The 25772-nt window shown below is 40.4% G+C and overlaps 1 protein-coding gene across 7 annotated transcripts in view; it reads right to left on the reverse strand.

Moving 5' to 3' along the window:
- Positions 1 to 1096: 1096 nt before the first annotated feature.
- The window catches only part of DCX-EMAP (Doublecortin-domain-containing echinoderm-microtubule-associated protein), a 36837-nt gene continuing 12161 nt past the window's right edge, over positions 1097 to 25772 (reverse strand). For 2 of the 7 annotated variants that reach the window (XM_022789837.2, XM_086982146.1), the window contains exons 2-16: positions 19348 to 19494; positions 15572 to 15632; positions 14720 to 14851; positions 14132 to 14347; positions 12895 to 13270; positions 11143 to 11160; positions 9416 to 9517; positions 9141 to 9236; positions 8408 to 9004; positions 7586 to 7796; positions 7227 to 7324; positions 6239 to 6289; positions 5527 to 5614; positions 4811 to 4996; positions 1097 to 4143 (exon numbers count right to left, since the gene is read on the reverse strand). In XM_022789837.2, the coding sequence (XP_022645572.1) occupies positions 3977 to 4143; positions 4811 to 4996; positions 5527 to 5614; positions 6239 to 6289; positions 7227 to 7324; positions 7586 to 7796; positions 8408 to 9004; positions 9141 to 9236; positions 9416 to 9517; positions 11143 to 11160; positions 12895 to 13270; positions 14132 to 14347; positions 14720 to 14851; positions 15572 to 15632; positions 19348 to 19494 (2546 nt within the window). In that variant the 3' untranslated portion in view covers positions 1097 to 3976. Of the gene's footprint in view, positions 4144 to 4810; positions 4997 to 5526; positions 5615 to 6238; positions 6290 to 7226; positions 7325 to 7585; positions 7797 to 8407; positions 9005 to 9140; positions 9237 to 9415; positions 9518 to 11142; positions 11161 to 12894; positions 13271 to 14131; positions 14348 to 14719; positions 14852 to 15571; positions 15633 to 19347; positions 19495 to 20863; positions 22174 to 24377; positions 25764 to 25772 lie in introns of those variants that run through there. The other 5 variants (XM_022789834.2, XM_022789832.2, XM_022789833.2 and 2 more) reach the window with 5 other exon arrangements.

The following is a 25772-nucleotide window of genomic DNA, read 5'->3' on the forward strand; positions in this document are numbered from 1 at the left end:
TTTTTTTCTGGACTGCGACACTACGCTCTCCCGTAAATTTGAGATCTCTGTCTATTCTTGTTGACGTGCTTGTATTTAGTCCACACAGAGTACAAACGCTATGAAATGCAACCAAATGCGCGTTTTTTAAATGTTTACACGACCGAACCCAATACCACTAGCGCTGCTGGGGACCAGCGTGTAAAGTATTGTAGTCATGCATTACTCAGATTTTCGTCCCATGCTTGGCATTTGATATTTTTCTACCTATGCGTTCAGCGATCGAGAGGATACCTCAGGCTTATGCCTCATGTCCTTGAGGCTTCTTGCCGAATTTAAATGACAGTGTACTTAATTAGATTATTATAGTTGCGTTTTAATGAAGTAGAGAACCAGAACTGTAATTAACTCTCGAAGGAACAATGAGATACTACACTATCGGATACCACGAGCTGGCATTTAGACATAACATCATTAGCCTTGATTGACCCATAGGTCGTCTTGCATAATTACTACGCGCAGCTACATAATGGAAGCCGTACGACCTTGAGGAGCGTTATTTTCCTCGCCTAGCTTTGTGTGACGGCAGAAAGAAAACGTATTATAACGAAGTGTACAGATATATTAAATATACTAATATGTATTTGCTTGGACATATAGTAAGCGGAGTCATCGGGTTTACCAGGAAGAAAATATCGTATTTTTACTTTTTTGCTACCGTCCTAAGATTGTCTGCGCACTGTTGGGAACCATTATAAATATTTTTTTCCAAAAACAGTAATTTTTTAAGCTGCTAACCCGAACTACATCGTTTTTTACAGTTTGTTTTACTATTTCCACAACTTGTCCCCGTGGAATTACGTATCTTTATTGTAAATGATACATCTAAAGATAATTGATAACAACAACAACAAAGTGGCAAAAGGTGAACGTTTTTATGCCATGTTGCGTGCAATAAACGTGCAATAAAGATATCATAGCTAATATACTGTTGATAAGTCAAATATATTATTAAATGCAAAACTAGAAAAAAAGAAATCACGTTTGATGTATGCTGATCGTCGTTTAAACAAGGCGAACACCAAACGCCTACTGCTGAGACTTGAATAAAGACAAATTTAATATGAATAAATAATTTGTTTTTAATTTTATTTGTTTAGTTTTCTCTATTACTCAATCCACAGTCGATGTGCTCACAGTGTCAGTGTTGTCGAATCGACGTGCTTTTATCGTATTTTTCAAAAACATTATTCTCGTCATTAAGTGATAATAGTAGTAATTAAAATTATTTTATTATTATAGAAGTTCTTGTGCTTTTGTTAAGCGGCAGAATTGTTGTCACAGTTGCCACAACCGATCGCCTAGTCTTTTTTTTTTTTTATATTACACTTGTGTATAAAAATCTGTGTAGAAGCGGATTCAGCCATACCTCGAAGGCATCATTGCGGTGACTCTCACGCGCACTACTGGCCGGTAGCAGTAAAGAAAAGCACAAATCGACATAAATCGGAAAGAATTGGGGTAGGTATTAGAGGAATGATTAAAAAATATCTACTCGTTACCCAACTATTTACTTCACTTTAGCTTTAACGAACGACGGATCTGCAATACAGTGATGGAGCACCGTCATACGTTTATTCTATTGCGATGATCATAGTTTGAGTCACGTCGGCAGAGTTTGTCATCGTTATCACATTATAGATAAACAAGTTCGTTAAGCGGATGGGGTGAATGATATATATAGAAGTCAATAGTTAAATTTTCCGTCGAAAAGCAGGTCGTTTACGTAGATAGGCTATAAATAGATGTACGCGTTTATTGAAAAATAATAAAGGACTAAGGGTAGATTACGAGGTTAAAAAAGATCGGGAGTCGAGATCGAATCTGATAAGTCGCCATGTTTTCTCGAATATGCGTCATTGTTGCATTCTGTCTCTTTTGATTAACATATTGGGTTCATTCTACTGTTTCATCAATAACCTCAGCTCGGAAAATTTCAATTTTTCCTTAGTTGTATAATCCTGACAATTTGGCAAAAGCTAAGGAATGCACAGAAGAATTTGTGCAACAATTTGTCGGAGCACATGCTCCTTCCTTGTTAATGTGAACAAAATTTCGATAAATTCCAGTTCTGTTTTTTCAAGCCAATGAAGGTTCATCCTGTTTGTGTTCTGTCTGGCTACTCTGCTTATATATTGATGATTGATATAATGACGTATGTATTCGATCGATATAAGTCTATTTCTAGTAATTTTGACCATGCAGCTACCGGTGTATGCAACAACATGAATATTTATGAATGAACCTAGGAAACCGACAAAGGTAAACAAATAGCAAAATTCATGCATGGAATTTTACTCGAAAACCAATATCCTTTGTAAGTAAATTTTAGGCAACGAAAACGCTTCTCTCTCTACACTCTATCAGATTGTGCTATACACTGTCAAATCGTTTCCAAGTCTTATAGTAACAAAGCATCGACAACTGCAGAAATAGTAATAAAATGGTAATAATAACAGTAATCACAGCAAAGTACATTACGTACAGTTGAGTACGTACCCACTAGATTAACTTAGAAACAGCTGTTCCTAGGTCATTATAAACAGATAGAATAATAAGGCGAAAGTGGGAGGGGAAATTCACAGCTTAATATTATACCCGTGATAGTATAGTGTGATACTAGGGTTTTTTTTTTTGCCTCCTTATGTATTTATCTATTTGATTGATAAACGTGTTTGTACGTCTGTATATATATATATATACTGTATGTATTTAATGTATTCTAGTGTATTGCTGGGCGCTTACGAAGCAGATCGAAGCCCTCTTTTACTGTCACAAGGTTCGGGGGGTATTTCTTCTGGGTCCTCCAGAAGTCGCGCAAAAAATAGTTCATGATCAGCCAAAAAGAATCGGGCCCTTCATTTTACAGTTACTAGGTAACGACCAGTTTGTTGACAGCCTTTTCTTAAAAGCGGTCTTAGATATATTTTATAGTCGGATACCTAAACAGCCGGAAAGAGCAAGTGGATTATTATACGCTGCCGTCAAACAGCACACGAATTGCGGTATTATAAATAATTGTAATAATGAGGATGGTGAAAAAAGAAAATAAAGCTATGCTTTACGTATCGACTTATATCGCCGTCCTCACGTGCCTTTGCTAGTTATAGTATAGCATAACTGTCGTATGATCACTTAAACGCCTCCTGGACGTAATACTCCTATTCGCGATATCAAATATCTGTGTTTGTCTAATTACCGCCATTAGTTAGGTTATGCTTTCTTAATCCATGATTAGTAATAGTTGTGGTGCTTTTGTTACTGCTATTGTTTTGAGGATGAAACACATTGTCACCGGTGCAGTATCATCAACGTGTATGTACAAGGAATACGCAGAACACGAATTCTGCCGTGGCTAAAGACCTAGCTGGTAATCAGTGAAGTGGCCTTCGACAGTACTACACACCTTATTCGTTGGGGTTTCTTTCAAGACCCAGCTTCATTTAACCACCCTAGCCCGAAGAGGTCCACTGCCAAATGCGAGCATATATTGCAAAATGTGTCCTAATGATTGCGTGCCGTCACTTCCTGGTTCAGACAGACAGCAGCTTACTTAGTACCGTTGTCTCTTTTTTCTTGTTTTATCATTACTGTACAGTGAATCAATGGTTGTCTTTCACTAAGAGAAAACCACCTTTGAAGGCCTGACTAATATTGGCAAGGCCTCCGCACCAATCATCAGGCCCTCTCACCATCGTTAGTTCAGTCTCAATTCAACCTAATCATGAAAAAAGTGCCTGAAAGCACTATTGTTTTCTTATATGGCTAGACACGTATCTTTTTGTAAAGTGCAGCGATAATGAACTGAGAAAGATTTGTTGCCAATTTACTCGGACGTCAGCTTCTCAGGTTGCATCGTCACAGCCCGACTCATCATATTAGATACGCTGGTTTAAGATATACAGCTGCGGGGTTTCGCACGAGGTTCGATTGCCGACTACTGTAGACACCATTGCATGACGGCAAAGTCCTTGCCACCGATCGAGACCAGGCGGGAATCGTCGGGCAGAAATGCTAAGCCCGCCATCTGGCTCGAATGTCCATTGGCTGTATGGTACAAACAGCGAGGCTCGTTAGCGGGATACACGAATAATTTGAGTTTGCCTGTAAGAGCACAAAAGAAACTCAGCATTTATTATTATTCTTACCTGTTCACCCAGAATTCACCCGAACAGCAACGCAACTTTACATACGGAACGTCCACAGCACGAGACAGAACACTGAGGTTTCTCTAAAAAATGACGTAGTGCTAACGTACCCGACAGCCTCGATATAACGCTCGTGTGAAAGGGGATACTGAGTCAACTTTGTTCCCTTCAATGATCTCTTTTTCCAAGCTGAGATAGGCAAAATGGATAGATCCAATTTGGCTAATGTCATCTGATTTGAGCGACAGTCTTAAGTTTCGGGTCTTCTATCCCGCTATTTTCGGAGCTCCATGTTCGGAGCACGTAATATTTATTCCGGCATGAAACGAATTTAGAAATCCCGTTCCGTCTATCTGTTTTCCAACGTGATCAGCCCAGATCATGCTTGATACAAGCACGCATATTAGTGTTCTAGCAATCACGACCTTCCCCAGCGATCACTAGTGTGCGTCATAGTCTACGCCAGATACTGCGGACACTATTTAGGGATAACCGAAAAGTGTCACGAAAAATATATATGTAAGAAAACATAAATGTTCAGTGAATCATGTTTCATAGTTGTCTTATGCCGATATAATTATTAAAAATTATATCGATAAATAATCAGCTTGAAGAAAGCTTACCGCAATCGTCGCCTATTGCCAGCAGTTTTCGGTTGTGTGATCTCGACACACATGAGATGTCGGAGCTTTCGGGTTGCTCTGACCAAACTCCAAATACACTGAAGCCCAGCGGGCAGGTCTGAGTTGCCCATTTTACGTCTTTGACGTGATTTGGGTTTGTGATCGGTCGACATATTGTTGCATTCCCTGAATGGCCCCAGACAATTAATAAAAAGCTTATTAATTAATACCCGGCATATAAGTTTGCAAAAAGAGCACATATTTATTCCATAACTTCAATGAATGTTTAATATATAAAGGCGGTTAAGGGTGATTTTTGGCAATAGTAAAAAAAATATAATGGGAACTACTCGTTTATTTTTTTTTATTTAATTATACCTGTTGTGTGCATAAAACTGTTGTGTGCGAAAACTAAATTTGAAAAAATACTAAATTAACATAATTAAATAAATAAAAACTACAAAGATCAGGATGCGAATTAATTTAATAATGTTCTTAATTTTAAACTTAAAAAAATTTAAGTACAAAGCAGCTTGCCTTGTAGCTAAACTATCTTCAAGCGTTGCCTCAAACATTTGATTCCCGACAAGGCAAAAGGTGTGTCTAAGTTCGTTTCCAAACTTTGACCATAACTTTTTTTCTCTAAATTTTCTAAAGTTCCTAAATTCACGTGATTATTAAAGCATGGCGGGAATTTTTCATTCAGATTTACTTACAATAGACTATCTCGTAGTTAGAGTTCGTTGTTTGGAGATAAGTGCTGCATTCGGACCAGTCGAGTTGTGAGGTGGCACTTCCGTGGCCCTAGATAGGGAATAAAATGCATTATATACAACAATTGGCAGCTCCTAACATACCTACAAATAAAAGCGTATATAACGGCGAGTGCGTAAGCTATCGAAAAAACAATGAAGAAGCTCATGCAAAATAAAATTTCTTTCCTTTGAACCCCGTCTCTAACATTAGCGAAAAGCCGCATCATATCTTTTAGAATTTGCTTGTGAGAGATTCGAACAAGAAACGAAAATAAAACCTTGTGCTCACACTGGTGAATCACTTAGGCCGAAACTTGGCTCTTCTACCTATAAATAATACTAGTTTTTCTATAATTCGAATATTACTAAATATCTACTATCGTGAGTTTTAAAAGGCCAAGTCCGTTTTCGAAAAAATCCCATGTCACATTCGAGTTTCATGCTTTCACCGAAGCTGAAAGAGCAACCATAAACTCAACAAGACGTAGTAACTAAATAAGTAAGGACGATAACTAGCAATTAGACAAAATTGTTAAACAAAGATCGATGAATGTGTCGCGTTTGTAAAGAATTCACTTGTCTGTTGTCTTCTACTGATTTCTCTTGTATTGTCCTAGTTTTTGGGCCATTTGCTCTTAAGCCTGTTCATTGCACTAATCGAATGTGTTCATACCCAAAGTTCGAGGAGTCTCTTTCGGATCCTATTCTGCGCTTCTGTGTATTTCTGCATGGTTTTATTAGTCAATAATTGATTATGTTGCGGACGGTGTACGTAACTCATACAGCGCAGTGGTAAAAAGGTCAGCCATTCAGAATGGTACATAAATCATCACACAAAATCATCGTTATCAACGGAATGGCATATTTTTTAGCGCCACACCGATCAAGGCCGAGAACACACGCCAGTGGTAATGGCCAGTAGGTCATGACGTATGGTCGCCACCGTCATCGCATTCCAAGCGCGCAGCGTGCATGGAGAAAAGCATAGTGAAGGATCGTGAAGTTAGTTAGACGTGGTGGACACAACCGCCCTTCACGAAAAGCACGTCTGGTGACTATCCTATATCCGGCCAGCGTTCGTTAGGGTGTTAGAGAGACTCGGACTCTCCACCTCTCCGGAGCATCTATATAAAAAATCACAGCGTTTCCATCGTTGCTTGAAGGCATTGTTCTGGCCTGCTTTTTTTCGTTATCTTGACTATAGCACACTGAGATAGGAGACTCATTAAAAAGGAAAACACAGACGAGCATTTTGGATCTCTCGAAACTGCTGCGTTTTGCGACTCTTGCTAGCGCAGCCGATCACGATACCGTTTAAGATATTATGATCGGTAAGGTCGTCTTTAGTAAATTTCTACCTAAACGAATGAAAATTATGGTTAATGCTTGCACGTATGTATCCACGAACGCCTTTAGGAACCTGATTCAAACTTGTAGCATTGTAGCTTAACTTGGATTTCCCGAGGGGTTTCTCCTCGTAGCACTACTATAATATAAAGTTTCCGTCAAAAACGATTCTCGAATCGTTTTGCTCGGGAAAAATTTGCCCAACACCAATATCCTCTTGTTTTCCTAAATATTATCGGAACTATACAGAGCAAGATAGATATAGCACAACTAAACGCTATACTGTTTGCAATGCAATATAGATAGTTCCTTACCGCACATCTTCCTATTCTGTTGTACTTCTTGCCGTCTTCTGAGACTTGGTAAACGTAAATAAAGTTATCTCGCGAAGCCAACGCCAGATACTGTCCGTCTATAGAAAACCATAAAACGGTAACAATCAATTAACCTCGGACGAAAATGGTGATAAAAAGCTGGATGAATTGTATTATAAGGAAACACTAAAGAGTTCGAGTCTTTGCGAACAAACATCACTTTTTCAGTATTACACCTATATATCGGTTGTTTTTATTGCTGTTTAAGTTAGTTTGCACTGTGCATGCTTTCTCTAATGAAACAAGCATATCTATCGAATTGCTACATTAATGACGATATTCACAAAAATTATGCTTACTAGGTGCGTAACGAATGACGTCAATAGGCTCGTTGCCGTCATGGTGAGCTGCATAGACTTTTCTTGTGTTCGCGCAGAACGCGCTCCAGTTTCCTGCTGTAGAGGCCACGGCCACGATGCTTCCGCACGGCGAAAAGGCGATGCTCTGTACAGGCTCGGGCCACGGTAGAGACCATACAACTGAATGGCTCATTGAATCAAACAAATTAATCTGAAGAAAATTGTAACATATAAAAGAAGAGCAATATAAAGTTAGATTACTTCAAATTAGCACAGAGAATAGAGAACATGATTTCGTACTTGCGTGGTTCTTTAGAACAAAATGGTGTGTATTGTTTTCGTAAGATGATCTTCACTCATCTCGAATAAATTGTCTTCCCTTGTCCCACTTCTTTAAACTTCATATACATTTACAAATAGCATATGCAGCCGATTATACTTTACTTAGACGACAGCGTGTCTTTTATTTACTAGTGCGTGATACGAGTGAATGATTTCTGTGTGTACTTTGTTCTAGTTTCTGTTGTTTATCGACCTCTTTATTCTTCGGTTTATGTATTTTCTCGGCTTCTGAAATCCATGGATCGATTCGTTTGATCTCTATTAGGGTAAAAAAATAAAATATAATCAATTTCGGAAGGATGTGTTAGCTTGACCTATAGTAGATGATATGTACATCATAGATCTCGATAATAATTGGTGTTAAACATAATTTGTACCTGTACAAATTCGCAATGAACGTAGTAATCTATAAACAAAAAATGGTTGTCGTTAATCGACCCGAACGGTAATCATATAAGTTGCTTCCTGAGGTTTACTTACGTGACCGTCATAACCTGAACTGAGAAACTGTGCCTGCGTCGGGTGAGCAGCCAACGCCCACACCTCTTGCGAGTGCCCTTGGACAACAGTTGAGAACGACATCTCGAAGCTACCCTGCGCAATGCAGTTCCGTGTAGTCCCGATCAACAATTGTGAGCCACGGCCCTGCACAAGCGTCCGTACGCCCCCACTGCTCTCAGCTAACTCGGCATTTCGTCCTGTAGGTTCCAAATCTGCCGACCACTCAATTAGCAAACGATCTTTCCCCCCTCCACTAATCAACGTGCCATCCTTCATAGCGCAAATGGAGAAAATCGGTCCTTCGTGCGCATCTTCAATAATCCGTGAGGCTTTGTTGGCGCCCCGAGGCCACACCATCAGAGCGCCATTTGAATCACCCGTAAGTAGCTCGCCGAGCTCATTAAAGGCGGCGCACAGAATGTACTTGGGCTTGTGTGCTTTGTCAAATAGTCCAACTCGTTTCGCTAATGTCCCACCTTCCATGTCCCAAAAATGTAGATGGCCTTTACCAAGCGAAATTAACTGATGTCGGTCCATCGGGTGGAATTTAACAGCTAAAACTGGCTCCGAAGCGCTCTGAAATCGGGTCATACAAGTTAGAGGATATAGAAAATATGATTCTTTCCTATTTAGTAAACTCTATGATTGGGACGTACATAGGTAATGTGCGGATGATTATTAGAAATTGTCATAATCTAACAGTTTAGCTAACCTTTGTCTCTGCTATTTTGTGACCTTTTTGCCACTCCCATAGGCCAAGTATGTGTTCGGCCGAGTCATCAACGATGCAAAGGATTGAGCCTCCATCCTGCAAATACAAGGTTTAGTCAGTGCTCTTGGTCTAATTACTGCGGCGAATAACGGACTCAATTAATAGGAACAGCATTGCCGCTTTTGCCTCCATTCGAAACGATTCTCAAACGTGTAAAGAATAACTTAGAATTTACACGAAATTCAAATATGGCTATGTTTCAAAGCTTTACTTACGAGTTTACTAAATGCCAAACAGCTAATGGCTCGATCGAACTCCCCGATACCAATCACGTGAAGGGTGTTCAGACTTACCGAGTCCCATACACGCACATGGGGCTGAATTGGGAAATGCACAAAAAAAAATAGAGTTAATTATATAAATATGTTCCTGCGCGATTGTCTAGGAAAATCGTGCTATAAATGTCAAATTCGTGTCAATTGCTTCCCTTTAGCGGCTCTGTTTTAATAAGAAAATAGTTAAAAAGTGGCAAAGCAGATGCGGTGTTTACGACTTTAGCTGACGCAAGTCTACCAGTCATTGACTTGCAGGTTACACAGCCATACTTTACAAACTTTAAACTCAGGAAGATCTCTTTGTACATGTCGGCGAGAAAGAACTCGATCTCCATTCAAGCACACGGGGCAGTCATACGCTCACAGCTTATATTAACAGCCATTTATATTTTAGGAGGAGCATTCGTTTACGATAGAGTTTGATCATAGTCCCGCTGACTTGCCTCGCTTATTACACAAGTCGGTTTGCACACTACACGCCATGCAGAATTTCGTAAATGTTATTTGAACAACATTGATACCGTTATCGATATAAACTGAATTCAGTGGAACATTGAACTCCGAACTGGGCGAATTCGATAAACGATTCACATGAGTTAAATTTCCTACAAATTGAATGAAAGAGCACAAGATATACTCTAAATCTAGATGGTGTGTCTAGGTGGTCCACAACTATTGTCACAAAGCTAGCATTTAAGAATACTGAATAGGGTTAGGTAGTACTTTTCTCTGTCCTAACCGGGCACACATATAGTAAAGCTACATCTGAGTAAGCCTGAGTTGTGGACCGGGATATATTTCGATTTAATCTCTTTTTGTTTTTTGGCGGGTTTCAAAAGCCAGTTCAAAATGCGACACGTGTTCGTTGCAGGAGGACCCAGACACTCGTACTGTGATTCGACTGTACGACAAACGCGATCTACACAAAAGTGCTGTGGTGGGAGGTACTGTGACTTAATTATTGAACCACGATTCGACCAACAAAAAAAACTCATCACACGCAGACGCCGAGGCCCGAGCAACGCTTCAAACATTATTCACCACCTCGCAGAATCCCTAGTGTGGTCTTCCTTAGCATGCGATTGATCACCTTGATTATTCTATGATTATGGCTCGCATATCCACCATCACCGCATCGACGACGCTTGCTACCCTAGCTGCAGGGAGGTTTGTGATCGATGGTTAAAAACGAATGGTATTTATCGAAATGGGGACACAACCTTTGTATTTAATAAAAGTAGAGCATTTGACGACCTGATCCGCGTAGTACGTTACTTAAAATCGAATACATTTAGTTTATCTGCTCTTAACATCCGTCCCCACATTTAATGCAAAGCCAACATTTAGTTACAAACGTTTATTTATGATGCATTGTTACTATTGATCATGCTCAGCTTGTTTTTAGTCAGTAATTCTCCGATACTGTAGAAACCAAAGCAAAATAAGCAGGCGTTTACTTTTAGTAACTAACATTTTACGGTATAAGTGACGTTCCAATGGACACACATAAGTCCTATTTGCTGTTAAACGACCAAAATGCTTATGCGAAGTAACACATTGCAAATGACGATTACCGCAGTCTAACATGTGGGTTACTAATTAATTCTAGTCATCAATATTATTGTTATTATTATCAGGATCAATATGATGCCGCAGTCATGAATTACCCTTGTGACGAATTTGGGCTGCAGAGAAGTAGAGTTTGGGTGAATGCCCGGCGGCGAGATGGAAAAACAATTAAAAACAAATTATTATCAGACACTATACGCCTTAGAAAATATACCTTAGCATCTATATTTCTGCCTACTATCATTATCGTGCTGATTGACATAATTAATTAGACGAAAAATATTTGGATTGTACAAATAACAAACGCCGGAATTGTTGACGCTGGATCTAGAGATGCAGAGAATGCAGAAGCACACGAACGGTCGAAGATGTATTGAGTGACCTTCTTCGGGACAACGATTAGGGAACAATATTGCCACTTGGAAAGTTTTCATTGTGATGAAGTTTCGCTACCAGAAATTGCATAGACACTGAGTATAGAAAAGTACACAAATCCGTCATTGTTTTTAAACAATCCAAAGTGCACACTACAGCAACGATTGTGTATATATGGAAACAAACAACAACAACAACAACACAGAATGCACATACACACATAAAACGTTATATCTTTATCATGGGAAACTGGCTCTAGACTATTAACCCTGCTTCGATTGGACACGATGTTCCGGTAAAAAATCCTTTGAATTTAGTACTATCCGTTAGATAATTTAGAGGTAACTCTCTGAGTATTCTAGCTGGCCTTTGTTACGACGAGGGCCATATGATTATCCCTTAGGCGTTGGTAAATAACAACGATTAAAAAAACTTGGCTTAATTTCTTCGTTCGTTGTTCACCGTTATCGGCAGACTTATTCCTGCTGTAAGCTTATCTAGAAACGGATTCCTGGATCCTGACCATACACAAATCAGGTTATAGCAGCTTTCGGACACAACGAAAAAATGAATAATTACGTACGAAACACAAGATAAAAAGCAAGTGCAAAACAAGTCGGATGACTGGAAACATCCATAACATCATCAAGTGCGAGCATCCCCTATTGCCATTTTTGTACTCCCCAACAAAATACACGTGTCCAGATAATTTTTTACGAAATATGAAAACGATCGTTACGGGAAAAATATTATTTCCTTACAAATGATATTGTGTGTGTTTTCCGCTCCGCATATTAAATTGATCGATAACATTAATCAATATCTACGCTAATTTAAGTAATATTTTGTCCACTTAGACAATGTTACACTTAAGTGGGTATCATATAGTTAATGGATTTTGAGTTTACTCTCCGTAACCGATATAGAAAGGTGGTTGATCGATTAAAGAAAGTATCCGTTTGCAATTAAAACGATTCACACGTTTGCCTTACAACGCTTCACATGTTTGACGTACATACAGGACCGAAAACGGTTAAGTCAATGCCTTAATGCCGCTGGCGTGCCTTTCGATAGCTAGATTAACTGCGGAACAACTGCATCGTATGAAAAAGTTAAAAATTATTTTTATATTAGTAACTTGTTGTTACCTGCTGTACGGAATCGCCTGTAGGAAATAGCTATCTCGCTCGGTAATAAGACAATATACTAAGTGCAGTTATATTTTAGTTTCTTTTTTAAGTTCTTCTTTAGTTAATTCTTGACTATGTCCTGCAGTGAACGTCGCACCTATAATATCGATTTTATCTATTTCATGAGGCGAACAGCATACCATGTTGTGTTTAACTATAGCAATGTATGTTCTACTTCCATTAAACGTTTCAATCAGATCGAGCAGCGCGGTACGAACTGCGGCCAAGACCAGACAACGTTCAAACAAACCTATTAATTCGACAACAGAAACTATTTATTCTTACCCGACGATCTCTTCGATCAATTGAAGCTGTCTGCCCTGTTGCAACAACCAGTTTATTTGGATGAATTGCAATACAACGAATGTCATCGGTATGACCAAGATAGTGTCGCTGAACCTGCTCCTCCACGTTATAGAGCACGACGACGCTGGCGACGAAGTAGATAACCTCCCCGGTCGGCAGTAGATGTAGATTGGCCCGGCAATCGCGGCCGCGGTAGCCATAGACCCATTCAAGTTTTGGCCGTTGCTGGGGGATGGGGTTGACCTTCGTGAGGGAGTATTCGGCCACGAGGTCCGTTGGAACAGGCAGCAGTAACTGGTGTCCGTGAACGGTAAAACGAATAATTCCATCGTCAGGATCGAACACGCAGTCCCGTCTAGAACCGAACGCGTTTATACTTTAGTATAACTATATGAACAATCTTTTCGAAAGTTTCTATTTCTAACTATTTGTAAATATAACGGTAAATTATATATTTATATTGGAATGGTTCGTGGACTGTATATGGAATGAAGAATCGACACGGCTAGTTATAGAGAGACAAAGGAAAGCATTATTGCCACATTGGTAACTCTAGTTATGATCGTTGATGGAACTTGACATATGAAACGGTGCTTACCAATTTCGTCGTTATTTTACAATAAATACCAAAAATCTCCTATTAAAAAATGTATACAGCATGTAAATTTCTTTGGTGTTTTTGAACAAGCGACCCAATGACTTCGAACAAGCTATTCCTTACAGAGCTCGCTGTTTCAATTAACACACGAAAGCCCGTAGTACTGAATCTGAGTGGATTCCTTTTTGTTGATGGGCGTTACAAACCATTTTTGAAATAAGAACACCACGTTTCTAAAAGCCTGTAAAAAGCGCTGACTTGAGCAAAGCCGGCCAGTCACTTCCGGCTGCTCATGTCACAGTGCACCTAACAATCATAAATTAATTAGTAACTAACAAGTCGTAGAAATATCAACTATGTGCCGTAGCCATGTAAAGAGCGAAACGCGACGATCAGAGATGTATACGTCGCCTGGTATAAAGTTTCTGGTAAATAGTTTATACTATCCTTTGTTGACAAGCGCGAACCTACTGGTTCAGAAAATGCTATCCTGCAATGTTACTGTTTACAAAAAATTAAAAAATACTATAATGTTATGTGCTGGAATAAAGAGGCTTCTCATTTGTTATACATTACAAGCATAATAAAACTAGGTGGAGTCGTCTTAAAATTACGCACGTCACTGCGTGGTCAGCGTATCCATTGGGGGTGACGCTATACGTCGGTATATTTGGGGAGCTACCTCCATTGACTCGTCTCAGTTGCTGAAGATTTCCGGCCGAAAGACTTTTGTGACGGGGCTGCTGTTGTTGCTGATGTGGGGGCTGCGGGGTAGATCTTGTTGAAGAAGAGCCCTCACTATGAAGGGACGACAATGACGCTGCATAGCCAAATCTAAAATAAAGGTTACCCAAACAACAGGTTACATATGATTTACCATAAAGGCAATAGAGATGACTCCCAGTACTAATAGACCTCCTATCATTATATCAGAGTGAGATAACAGCTGACTGCCTATTCGAGTAGTTCAGACATACGTTCTATATGCCGTAAGATCTAACGCCGCTATAGAGAAGTTCCGGACGTAAACCTGAAACATACAATCCGGCACGGGACTGCCGGTGCTGCAGTGAGCATTTTGATCCGTTGCAAAAGTGTTGATTTTGAAAGACCGTTGAGAACGTGCGCCTGCTTATTCAAGATAAATATCATGAAGTGCTTACGCTATTGTAAAAATGCAACTGCATATGACAATACACTTGATACCTTTTACCATCTGGCGTATCGGAGTGGCCATTCACATGTGGATTATGTGGTCCTGATGGCGTCGGAGATTCTCCTGTCAAATTTGAAGGCCCCGAAGATTGCCTTGCTAGCTTGGAGCTCAGCGAACGATGGCTGACGGTTGATAACGACGGAAATAACGATACCATGTTTTTTTTATTAGTGTTTTGCATATATATAAGCGGCTATAAGGCGAATTTATGGCCAAATGAATAATAGGAAGTCCAATATATTGACTGACATAATTAGAACGCGTGAACATAAATAAATTTTCACTCATTATCAATCTCCTAGTACGTGTACAGTCACAGTTGACAGAGGCCTAACACAAAAAAGAAGTTTGAATATAATTTTTCTCTGATCATACAAGCGCCTCTGGCTTTTTTACGGAGCACGTTTTAAGCGGTAGCACTGTTCCAAAGGAATCTTTATGCTAGTTCCTGGTTAACATGTAATGGACTGTCGAAATTATGCCTTATATGTAAACATCGATCTAGGAAATGATCTAAACTTGACCTTTCCAATATATTTTGGCCAGTAGATAATCACAGCAGGCCTGGTCGTCTGACCTTTTATGTTAACTGTTGGGCTGACAAACAACACGACGTTGTTAGGACATTAATATAACATAAATTTTAAGTTATTTTTTTTTCTAATAACTTTTAGATAGCGATAGGTTCACTGCGCGGTACAGGCCAAGCCGAAAATGGCAGGTGGTTACCATAACGACGTGGTACTCATTTCGGCATTGAACTAATTTAGTGCTAAATAATGTATCATTAACACGCAACTATGCGGGAAGCTTTCTACATTTTCTAATCAGTCTAATCTTACCTGTAACTATGTTTAAATCCATTGTGCGGTATTAACGGGGCAGTATTTGTTATCGTCGGAGCTGGAAATACACACATGTGCTAATTGAGCGTAAAATTCGTTCAGACAGACTATACTATGATTGACGTTGCTATTCATAGCAGTTAAACGGCAGTACAAACGTGGGTCATCGCATGGCTCTACCGAAACGTCTTCAGCCGGTATTTATGTCATTTCCTCAAACAGAGTATACTATAAATTCTAATATTATGTACAATGATCATGTCTAAACTTCTCACGCGAAGTTTGTGTGCGTATCTGTCCTACTTGACAGACCATTGTTGCTTAACGTGATTCAGTATCAGCACACCGTATGAATTGTTTATGTCCAAATTCAATGGACTCATTTTCATCCCGCACAGAAGATCCTGAGGGAGTATGCTAATACAAATGTCAGCGTGTAACTAGCGTACAAATTGTATAAGAGAGAACTATAGAAACGTACTATACAGACTGCTCTTAAGCGCGAGCACTGAGATAGGATATATGGAAATGCAATATATATTCCGCAATTGATATACATATATATGTTCGATGCCAGTCGATACGCTAGCTTGTTGCCCGTGAATGTTCACCGTCGTTTGCGTGATAATCCTTGACTACTTGTTAAAGCGTCAACGAAACCACAGTCATAAAGTAGTCATGTCCGATGTACCCTAGATTCAGACTTGAAAATCAATAGGTAATGGAATTCAATCGTTTCCGATAAACAGTAACTCTACTTGGTAACGAAATTTCTATTTTGTGCCGCATTTTTCGACTGCCATCAAACGGGCTCGATAATCACTGATCGGTCATAGCGAGACGGAATAGGAGAAATTGAAGAGTCATTTATTTGAGTTTCGGTTGCCGACATGCTTCTTCTAGTAGCCAGTACTGTCGAAAGAAGAAATGCATCCCTACAGTGCGAAGATAGTACAGGAAATGAGTGATGCTATAGAAATTTTGAAAATCTGGCGCGTTCCTTTAGACTTAGCAGTCATCGTTTATGGGGCAGCAAACTGAGGTCACATATCAACCCAAATACCAAAATAGAAGGCAGAAAAAAGCAAATGATTAGACAAAAAAATTGTGAACTAGGTATCGTAACGTCCGTCAGAGATTCGCAATATTGAGACACCCATCGGGAAAACCACTGAGACTAGCTGTATCTATCTTTATTGGCTCGAAGGGAACGTCACTTTCATAAAAGACCAACAATCGTCGAAGATAATGACTAGAATAGTATACCAATAATTGTTAAACGTGACTACGCACTATGCTGATGATCATCCCACGATCCACGCTATTGTCTAACATCCTATCTATACTATTGCAATAGAATCTTATGTTATTTATTCCTAACAATAGCCATATGGATGTACCAGTGGGGAAAAAACGAAACCGCTACTTGAGGGGTACCCACAAAGGCTTTATCACCACAATAGTAACAACAACAACCACGATGACAACGACAGCAATGGGGCCGTAGGTGTTACTGATGACGTGCGAGTGACGCCGGTTTAAATTGAAGGTCGCCATCGTCTTTGACTCGATGACCTTATCAGTCTTGAGCTGTGTCGACCGTTGAATCAAACGACTCGGCAACGTCGCGATGTCCAACGCCGCGTGACCAACGAACAGCGAGCGCAGGAGCAACAGGCATTGAGCAAAGCAGACATAACGCTGCTGGTTATCGACGCCGTCAACAGATTTTGGCGACGCTCTACTGCTCCTGTCTGTCTCACGGCTGCAACACAAGTAAACGTCGAAACAACGTTTAGCAGCAGAGCAAAGCATGGAACATCGGAAGAGTTGATGCGACAAATCACTTAATGCCCATCTGTCCGTCTGTGCGTCTATCTGCTTCCCACCAGTGGGATCGGTTAGCGGTGGATATGGCCGTGTCCGTACGACTGCCAGCAACGATCATCGCGTCTGCTGCGACGTTTGGTACTTACGGCTCTGCGGGTCCTCTCTTACAATATAATATAATACAATAATACGGTTACCATTGTAGCCATTAATTGATCACCGGCATCAGCTGTGCTGATGGCCGTTTAGATGATTGTAGAAGCGCCGCTTGCGCCAATGTGACGATGGTCCCTTCCTGTCGCACATTCGGATCGCACGATAAAACTGTTCCAAGTGCGCTCATCTTTAGTTAAACACTTCTTCGAAGAAATTTCTGTCTGGCATCACAAGCATACATGCGTAGAATACATGGAAGATATGTATATATGTAGCAAGGAACGTATTTAGCATTATCCGCCGTATCTGCAGTTCTCAGCGCTAGAATTGAATGAAATCGGTGCGGTAGCCTTTATGGCCAAATCACTAACCGAAAAAAGAGGAGGATCCCAGTTTCGAGCCCCGTCAACGATATATACCATACGACAAATGTGATTAAATAAAGAAAAAAGAAACAATGCCTGAGTTGAAACAGACAATTATAGCTTGATACACCTGATCAGTGCGGTCTTCCTCTTTACGTTATGTGGAACTGCACAGCAATGAGCGGACCGACCTATATATCAGCATAGAACAATGACCAGTATAAATGACGACAGCCATCTGTTACAAATTAGCTAGCAATAAACGAAGCCTGACACGTGGAAAATATCGAGAAGTCGTGAAACGAAGTTCAATCCTAGCGTAGCCTATTTAACATAACAAAAATTCTAGAAACAAGATTCTAGAAAATAGCTCGAGGCATTTCACATCAGGTTTACTCAAATAAGGCCTATTTAAACCTCAAAGGCCAGCTTATAACTTCGAGATTTAGATTATGCAAAATTAGCATCGTTGATATTTCTGAAAACAGTCGAAATGAAAAGGGCCACAACTGGACAGCAGATACCGTTGTTGTGTTAGGATTGATGTTAACCACCGTGGACTATCCACTGTGTCAGTGTTCATTTTTCTCTGTCATGATTCTATGTTAGCACGAATAGGCAGGCCAACAGTTTGCTATCGGGTGGAACCACTGATTCTTCGTTTTACAGATCGCGAAAAGGTGATTCGAACACAAAAACCTGTCCTCCAAAAATAAAGTACATATACTTTATCGCCAATGCTGCTTCGAACAAAACAGACTTGAAGATAATAAGCTCGTATCATAAACACATAGACAAGTGCGCAGATAAGCTAAATTAGCGACATTTTCGTTTTTGAAAAAAATGAACTCAATTAAGATTAGCTCTTGCATCTTTCTTTTAATATCTTGCGACGTGCTAATGTATTTCAGTTAGTCATGCCAACTTTTACCACTGGCTGTATGAGGATGAGGCATTGGATTTCTAACAGTTAAACTGCCCGCCTCTTTATATGACGATTTCATATTTTAAAGGAAAGCAATTTCCGCATCTTGATATAGTACTAAAAAATACGACTAGATAAAAGTTCTCAATCGCAAAGATTAGTTACGGTATAAACCTCTCGTTGAAGAACTTCGCTCTTCGTTAAGACCTATATATATATATATATATATATATTCATATCACAGCATTCGATTCACCATCCGAGTAAGAACTGACTGGGGCTACTGGCATCGATGAAAAACATAGTCTTATGAAACTTACTTCACTCAGCGGAACTCTATCTATCTAAGCTAAGTATACATACATGCCAATAGGAATGCAGCTAATCTACAATATACTATTTAAAACGCCCGAAAAACAGGATTTTGTTTGTTAGTAACCATCTGTTGTCGTTTCGATAGGAATTCTCAATGAATATCAACAGAAAGGACTACTTACCACGGCCTTCGAGTTGTGTCAGTCTTCTGGTAAGATCTGCGATCGTCGTCCTTAAACATGTTAGTTCTTCGGCCTGTTCTAGTACCTTAATCTCTAAGTCAGCTACGCGTTCGCGTAGTGACTCCTGTTCTTCGTTTAACATTTCCTCTAAAATGGAGAAAAAGCGCGAAGCCATTATAACTTGGTCAATAGGTTTTACTATTCTATTTATTTAATAGCTGAATAAACGTCGTAAGAAAAAAAAGCATAGCAGATTGATAAGAATGCAATTTCCAACAATGTCTACATGACAGTCACCGGTACGCGACGTAAAAAATAGTTCCATCTGTGACAAATAGCCATGCAATTTATGTAAATAAAGAAAGTTGTTTCGATAATGTAGAAAGTTGTTTTATATATATATATATATAGAAGTTTGTTTATATTATGCTGTTTTTTTTTTTTTTTTTTTTATATATTGTGGTGCATTGTAGAGAGAAAAAAGAAGTATAACTTGTCTCATAAAAGATGAATCATAAATTGTCATCTATTGATTGTACCGCGTGTTCTGGTTAAATCAGGGAGTAGCAGGGGCACCTTTTGGTAAACCCATACATTATCTTGCTAATGGAAATAACTATGTAACAATATAAGTATGATTGATAAAAGACGCATAAGTTCGAAATTCAACGATGGGGTTTTAGGGTACAATATGTTTCTTACTACGGCTAGACCGCCGAAAGAAGCACGGGAATGTTTGCAAAGTGAAAAAAGAACAGAAAACCGACGTATTGGAAATTTCGTACTGCGCATGGCACGACAGAAGCTATATGTATTAGTTTTATGTTTATAACGGTTAGGCCACTTCAAGATAAATCAATAACAATGACGATGAGCGAGCACAACGTAGATTTTTGTGTTAGTCCAAATGTCTTAACAGACTCATACCAGTCTGATATGACCAGTTCTATTCTGTGTACTTTCTTTAAACAAAATGAGTAAATAGGATAAAAGTAGGGAAAAAAAAGGGAAGCAAATCAACGAAATCGGTACGAATACTGCGGTACACAATGTGGTAAAAGAAAACGATAGACGATACTTAACGGCATAAAGTTCGATTCTTATATACACTTAGTGCAAGATAACAATGGATACAAACGTTCGAATTGTTTAAATGTTTGCATCTACTCGGATATTTTCGGCGGGCGGGCCACAACTAGACTGGCGAGCAAGCATTCATCGTAGCTATTCTTCATATTCTCTTTCTTCATATCTTCTTTTTATTCCATTTAAATCCAGGTTATCGTCTTTCGGATACATGGGTGCGTTTTATACATCCGACATTCTATTGAACACATATAGACTTCTACTGCTGTCTTTTTATTAATTCTATCGTATTATTTTGTTTTCACAGCAACTATATTCCTCCAATTGTCGGTACCTGTCCCGCTTGTATTTCATCCCCAGCCCAGCAAAAATAGCATAACGGCCTATTAGGACCTATCATGTTATTACTAGGCGTTCAAGTAATACTTACTATCGTGCACTAACATCTTCAATGGAACGAGTGGATAGCAAATTTCCAAATGCCCGCAAACAAACGAAGCCAGAGCGGCGGCAGCAGCAGCAGCAGCAACCATAAATACTATTTGAGCCACAAAAACCACTCCGGTGGTAGCAACAAAAGAGTTTGCAGGAAGGAACTCGTTCTAGAGCTCGTTTATTTGTTTATTAGTTAGCTCGCCAGTTTTCACACTAGTTCGTTGCTGCTATTCATGTCCCACTTTGCACCACACGATTAGCATCACTACCATCACCATAAAGCTGGAAGAGCCGGAGAAACGAGCGCTTTTTATTCCATTTAGTCTCTTGTGCCTGAGAGCCAATACCTTGCAGACTGCGCAACAAGCAGACAAGTATGAGACGGTGCGTCGACGGACGGAGTTCCAGCTGGTTCTGCACACGCACACGGACGCGCTAGAAGCAGCAGCTTAGCACCACGATACAACCGTCACAGCAAATAACAAAGACGGCGACAGCTGCAGCTGGACTACACCGCTAAACTAATTCGAAACGGACTTCATATAAACGAATACAGGCAGACGAGGCGAGGGAACTGGTCAGATAGTCTCGAACTTTTGCAGCTTATCTATTGCAAGGTGACAGAGATGGCTGCTCCACTGGCAGTTAGCAGTGAAGCAGCGCGGCCAACTTCGCTCTTACCCACGACAACAAAAATGACAAGATAATGGCGGTAAAGTGATGATCGTGCTTGCGGTGATCTCTGGTGAAGGAGTGCCGCTTGGTTCATCTCTTGTTTCCTTTGTCCAGTGGTCAAGACAACAGCGCGTAACCGGTTATACGAGCGTAAACAGCAGATGCGCTCTCTGAAGTAGCCGATGCTTACCAACGGGTTATCCAGACATTGCGGTGCACATTTCGTACCGCTACGGAGACACGAAAGAGAGAGAGGACACGGGGCGAGATGATGATGATTTTGCGTTAGCGCGAAGTTTCTCCACACTCCTTCCGTGTTTGTTCTATTGTTCTGCTTGTTATTATTCATTTGTTGCGAAGGGTTACTCGTCTTAGTCAAGTCAGTTGTTGTTGTTATAGCGCTACGAGCTCTAGAATCCTTAGTAGCCGATATAGTTTGCACGTATTATCTGCACCGTACTTATCTCGTTCAGGAGCCTTCGCGATCCTATTGCTGCTTGGCTGTGCTCGTTCTTTTGGCCAGCTTAGCGTTCGAAGTTTCGCCTATGATATTTGTTTACTTCACACTTCGTTTTCGTGACTTCGATCGTGATTCGGCTATGACTGCTATGAACTATGAACAACTGCTATAGTTTTACAGAAAAGCTGAGGAAAGCTAGTCAGAAGCCAAAACATAGAGACTTTCATTCATAACTATACAGCGTATTAAGATATGCCGGAACGCAAAGGACACTATGGTCCAGTATCACACCAAAACCTGCCGACTAACTTGAAATTTCATTTCAGCTACAAAAAGTCGGCCAACATCTTTGGCTGCATAAGCTTGTCCCGCAGGCTTCTATTTTTTTCGGATGGCCACGGGTTTCTTTCCCACCCGTTCCCAGGAGCTCTGGCAATCCGAATACATTTAGTTACAGTATCCTCAAGGCAAGCTGCGATAATTTGAAATATTAAACACCCGAAAACAGAACGCTCTGGACCCTTCCGTAATTAAACAACGACAAAAAATAGTAAAATAAATAAGTAACACATATGTCATAGGACAACAATCACCTTATGGCGACTGCACGAACATGCGCGAACAAACAATTGCAAAGGAAGTAGTTATTTCAACCTTGAATTTACCTGTCTAAACGCACATGAATCACCAAAATTCGTATTTTTTTTTATGAAGTCTTCCCTTTGATGAAGTTCTCACCTGCCGCCGAAAGGCGAAAATATTAACATATGATATATTCTGCATGACAGCGTATTTGTAGGCGATTGTAGCCGCGCCATTTTTGCGGAATCGGTTCTTTGAGAGGACACATGCGATGCATGCCATCTTATATAGGCAGGTGCCTACGCATCGAGCTAGCTCATCGCCATTAAGATGGCTCTTACTGTTTGTCTACATAAACGTCGTCGCGGGTAAGCGTTATAGCAGCAGTGTTAGGCCAAGCAGCTCCTCAGTCAACGTCCTGCTGGCGATAACAATGAGCCCGATTTGGCAGTCTGCTTCAGCCTAGTACAACTGAATACGGTATATCACGAAGAAGTTAGTCCCACGGGCTTCAGGTTCGTTGCTGCTTGTACTGAGGTCAGGGAAGAACCATGAATACGACTTTACGTTCATGATGACTGATAAAGCGCGATCTAGCCAGATAGTACCCATTTGTTGCCGCCGAACTAACACTGAACTACGTAATTCGGAGCTATGTAATAGAAATAGGGTAGCAAAATAGTGACAAAGTAACCTTATCTACACAAATAATGTCTTAATTTCGCGCATTTCGTATGGTACAGAACACAATAAAGCTAGTTACCGAAACTATGATGACATGAATAGACATTTTTGCAAAGCATGTTTTCGAATTACTGACAATCACAGGCCGAAAAAAAACGGCTAAAACTACAGTATAGTCCCTTTTGCGCTGAGCATTATAAGCAGTCGTATTGTATTGAAAATGTGTACCACTTAGTCTTTGATCGTTGTATTGCCAGAGGGTGTTTCACAGCGACGCTTTGCAGACTGCGTACTAGCCAATCGACTGAAAAAATGCCCGAAAGAAGCTACGGTCTCCAAGGGCATAAAAAGAGCCGCAAAGACACTCTGCTATCAGTAATGAGCGATATCTATGACTTTTCACGTATGCTTTATAAGCTGAGCCTCGTGACACTCCGAAGGAACAATACGAATGGAATATAGTGTAAGTAACGCTTTTAGCCCGACGAATGGTGTTTTATTTTGATGAATGGGCTGGTTCTACAAATAGCAATTGTGTGCCATATGCACAGACACAACACTGTCAGAACTCATCGTGAGACTGGGACGGAAACAGCAGCAGATCATAATGCTGCCTGTCCCTCATTGCAGCATAACGAGCACATAAACACTTTGATAGGCTGGCACAAATTGAAGGCAACGGCGCGGCAAAATAGATTAAACTATAACAGCAGTTCTGTATAGTCACAAGCCAATAATATGTAATAATAATTTGTTTTTCACTTATTTTTTAGTGAGTCAAGGCTTTAATCTTAGTCCTATTTAACTTAAAGCAAAACACCAAGCTGAAAATTGCGCCTTAGAGGTATTCACACCATTGCCATTAAAAGCCGCTGAAAAATCAAGTCGCTTTTCATTAAAATGCTGTAATCTCAATTAGTACGAGTTTCCAGAAACAAATGAGCCTGCGTATTATGAACGCAACTCTGAATTGAGTTGTTGGTATTCATTTTTCTTAACCCGGCTGCATATGTCTACCTACGCAAGTAAAATAAAAACAATGGAAACAGATTTAGAAGAAGACCAGCGAACTGTAATCTGTGTTTAAAAAGGTAAATGGTACACCTACTCAGTGGGCGGAAGCTCTCATGAAGCTCCTGAAGCGGGTCGACTTCATCCGTGATCTCGGCGCCATGTAGTGACATTATTGCGATTTTTCTTTTCCGTTCTTCTTGGAACTTCGGCGTCCCTAATAGAAGTTGAGCTTACAGTTTGTTTAATTTACGAGCAATCAACTATCAGAGGTCAGAAGTTCCATGTCAGCTTTCGGTGCTTTATAATCCGTCGAACATAGTTGTTCCTTGTAGTTATAATTATATAAGTGTTGTACTCTACACGCAGGTATAGCTCTTACGGTAAGCTGTTCAGTATAGTAGTACACTGTAGATAATGGATGTCCTAATGGTACCAAGCAGGCACCAAAAGTAACCTGTTAGATTAAGTACTTAACACAAACCCTACGCTTAGGTTAGACTGAGCGCGACACACAAGCGGCAGGCGGCGTGCTTTTCTTTAGCTTCTGACAACAATCTCGTAGCTAGCTGCTCGCCCGCATTAGCAGAAGTACTTGGGGTTTCTATCGCGCCTTCAGGAGGCGACAGCTGCTGCTGTGATGGGAATCCTGTCGCTGTCTCGATGTCCGTTTTGGCCAGCGGCATCACTAATCACCACCCGTATCGATGGATACGATGCCAGCCAAAGCGGCAGGCGGGCAGGCGACGACTGTCGATAAGCGACACGGCAGGAGATGGCCGACTGAACAGGTGAGCGTGTTGTATCAGTGTTATTGCACCTACGTCTCATCAACTATGCAACCTCACGCCACCACCTCATTGGCAGGCGTACTGTGACAAAGACGACGACTACAATAACGACAGCGAGCCTTGACCGTACTTTTCTCCCGCAATCGCACAGCCGAAATCACTAGAAGCAGCGACGGTTAAAACCACTTTTGTGTTTACTCGGGGGATATTTGCGCGCTTGATTTAGACAGACGCTTCTGGATATTAAGCTAAATTGATTAGATAACTGACCAACTTGCTGGAAGGGTTGGCTAGCTGAACTGTGTGTGGATGAACATAACAACAACGACGACAGTATCGACACTTTCGCCATGCTGCAAAAGGAATAGAATCTAGCCGCTATCGTTGTAAAGACCACAAAGACACATCCACAGCGTGACGTGACGCACTGCGACCATAGCAAATATTTAATATATACTATTTGGTTTGGTTAGATCTTTCGCCGACTAGAAATCGGAAAAGGTTGACCGTTTGTCGGCTCGTATCACTGTTAGCGCACTATTCTGAACAACTCAACTTGAACAGGGTCTATCTGAATAAGGTGCCTCTAGCAGGACACTATGTCCTTGCGTTCGTGAGCGAAACACCGAGATTACTTTTCAGACGCTGCTAGTACAGTCAACGCTTTTTTCATGTGCAGCCATTATTTATATGATTCAATC

This window comes from Varroa destructor, unplaced genomic scaffold, assembly GCF_002443255.2.
Source record: "Varroa destructor unplaced genomic scaffold, Vdes_3.0 BEIS01000002.1, whole genome shotgun sequence".
Lineage (NCBI taxonomy): Eukaryota > Metazoa > Arthropoda > Arachnida > Mesostigmata > Varroidae > Varroa > Varroa destructor.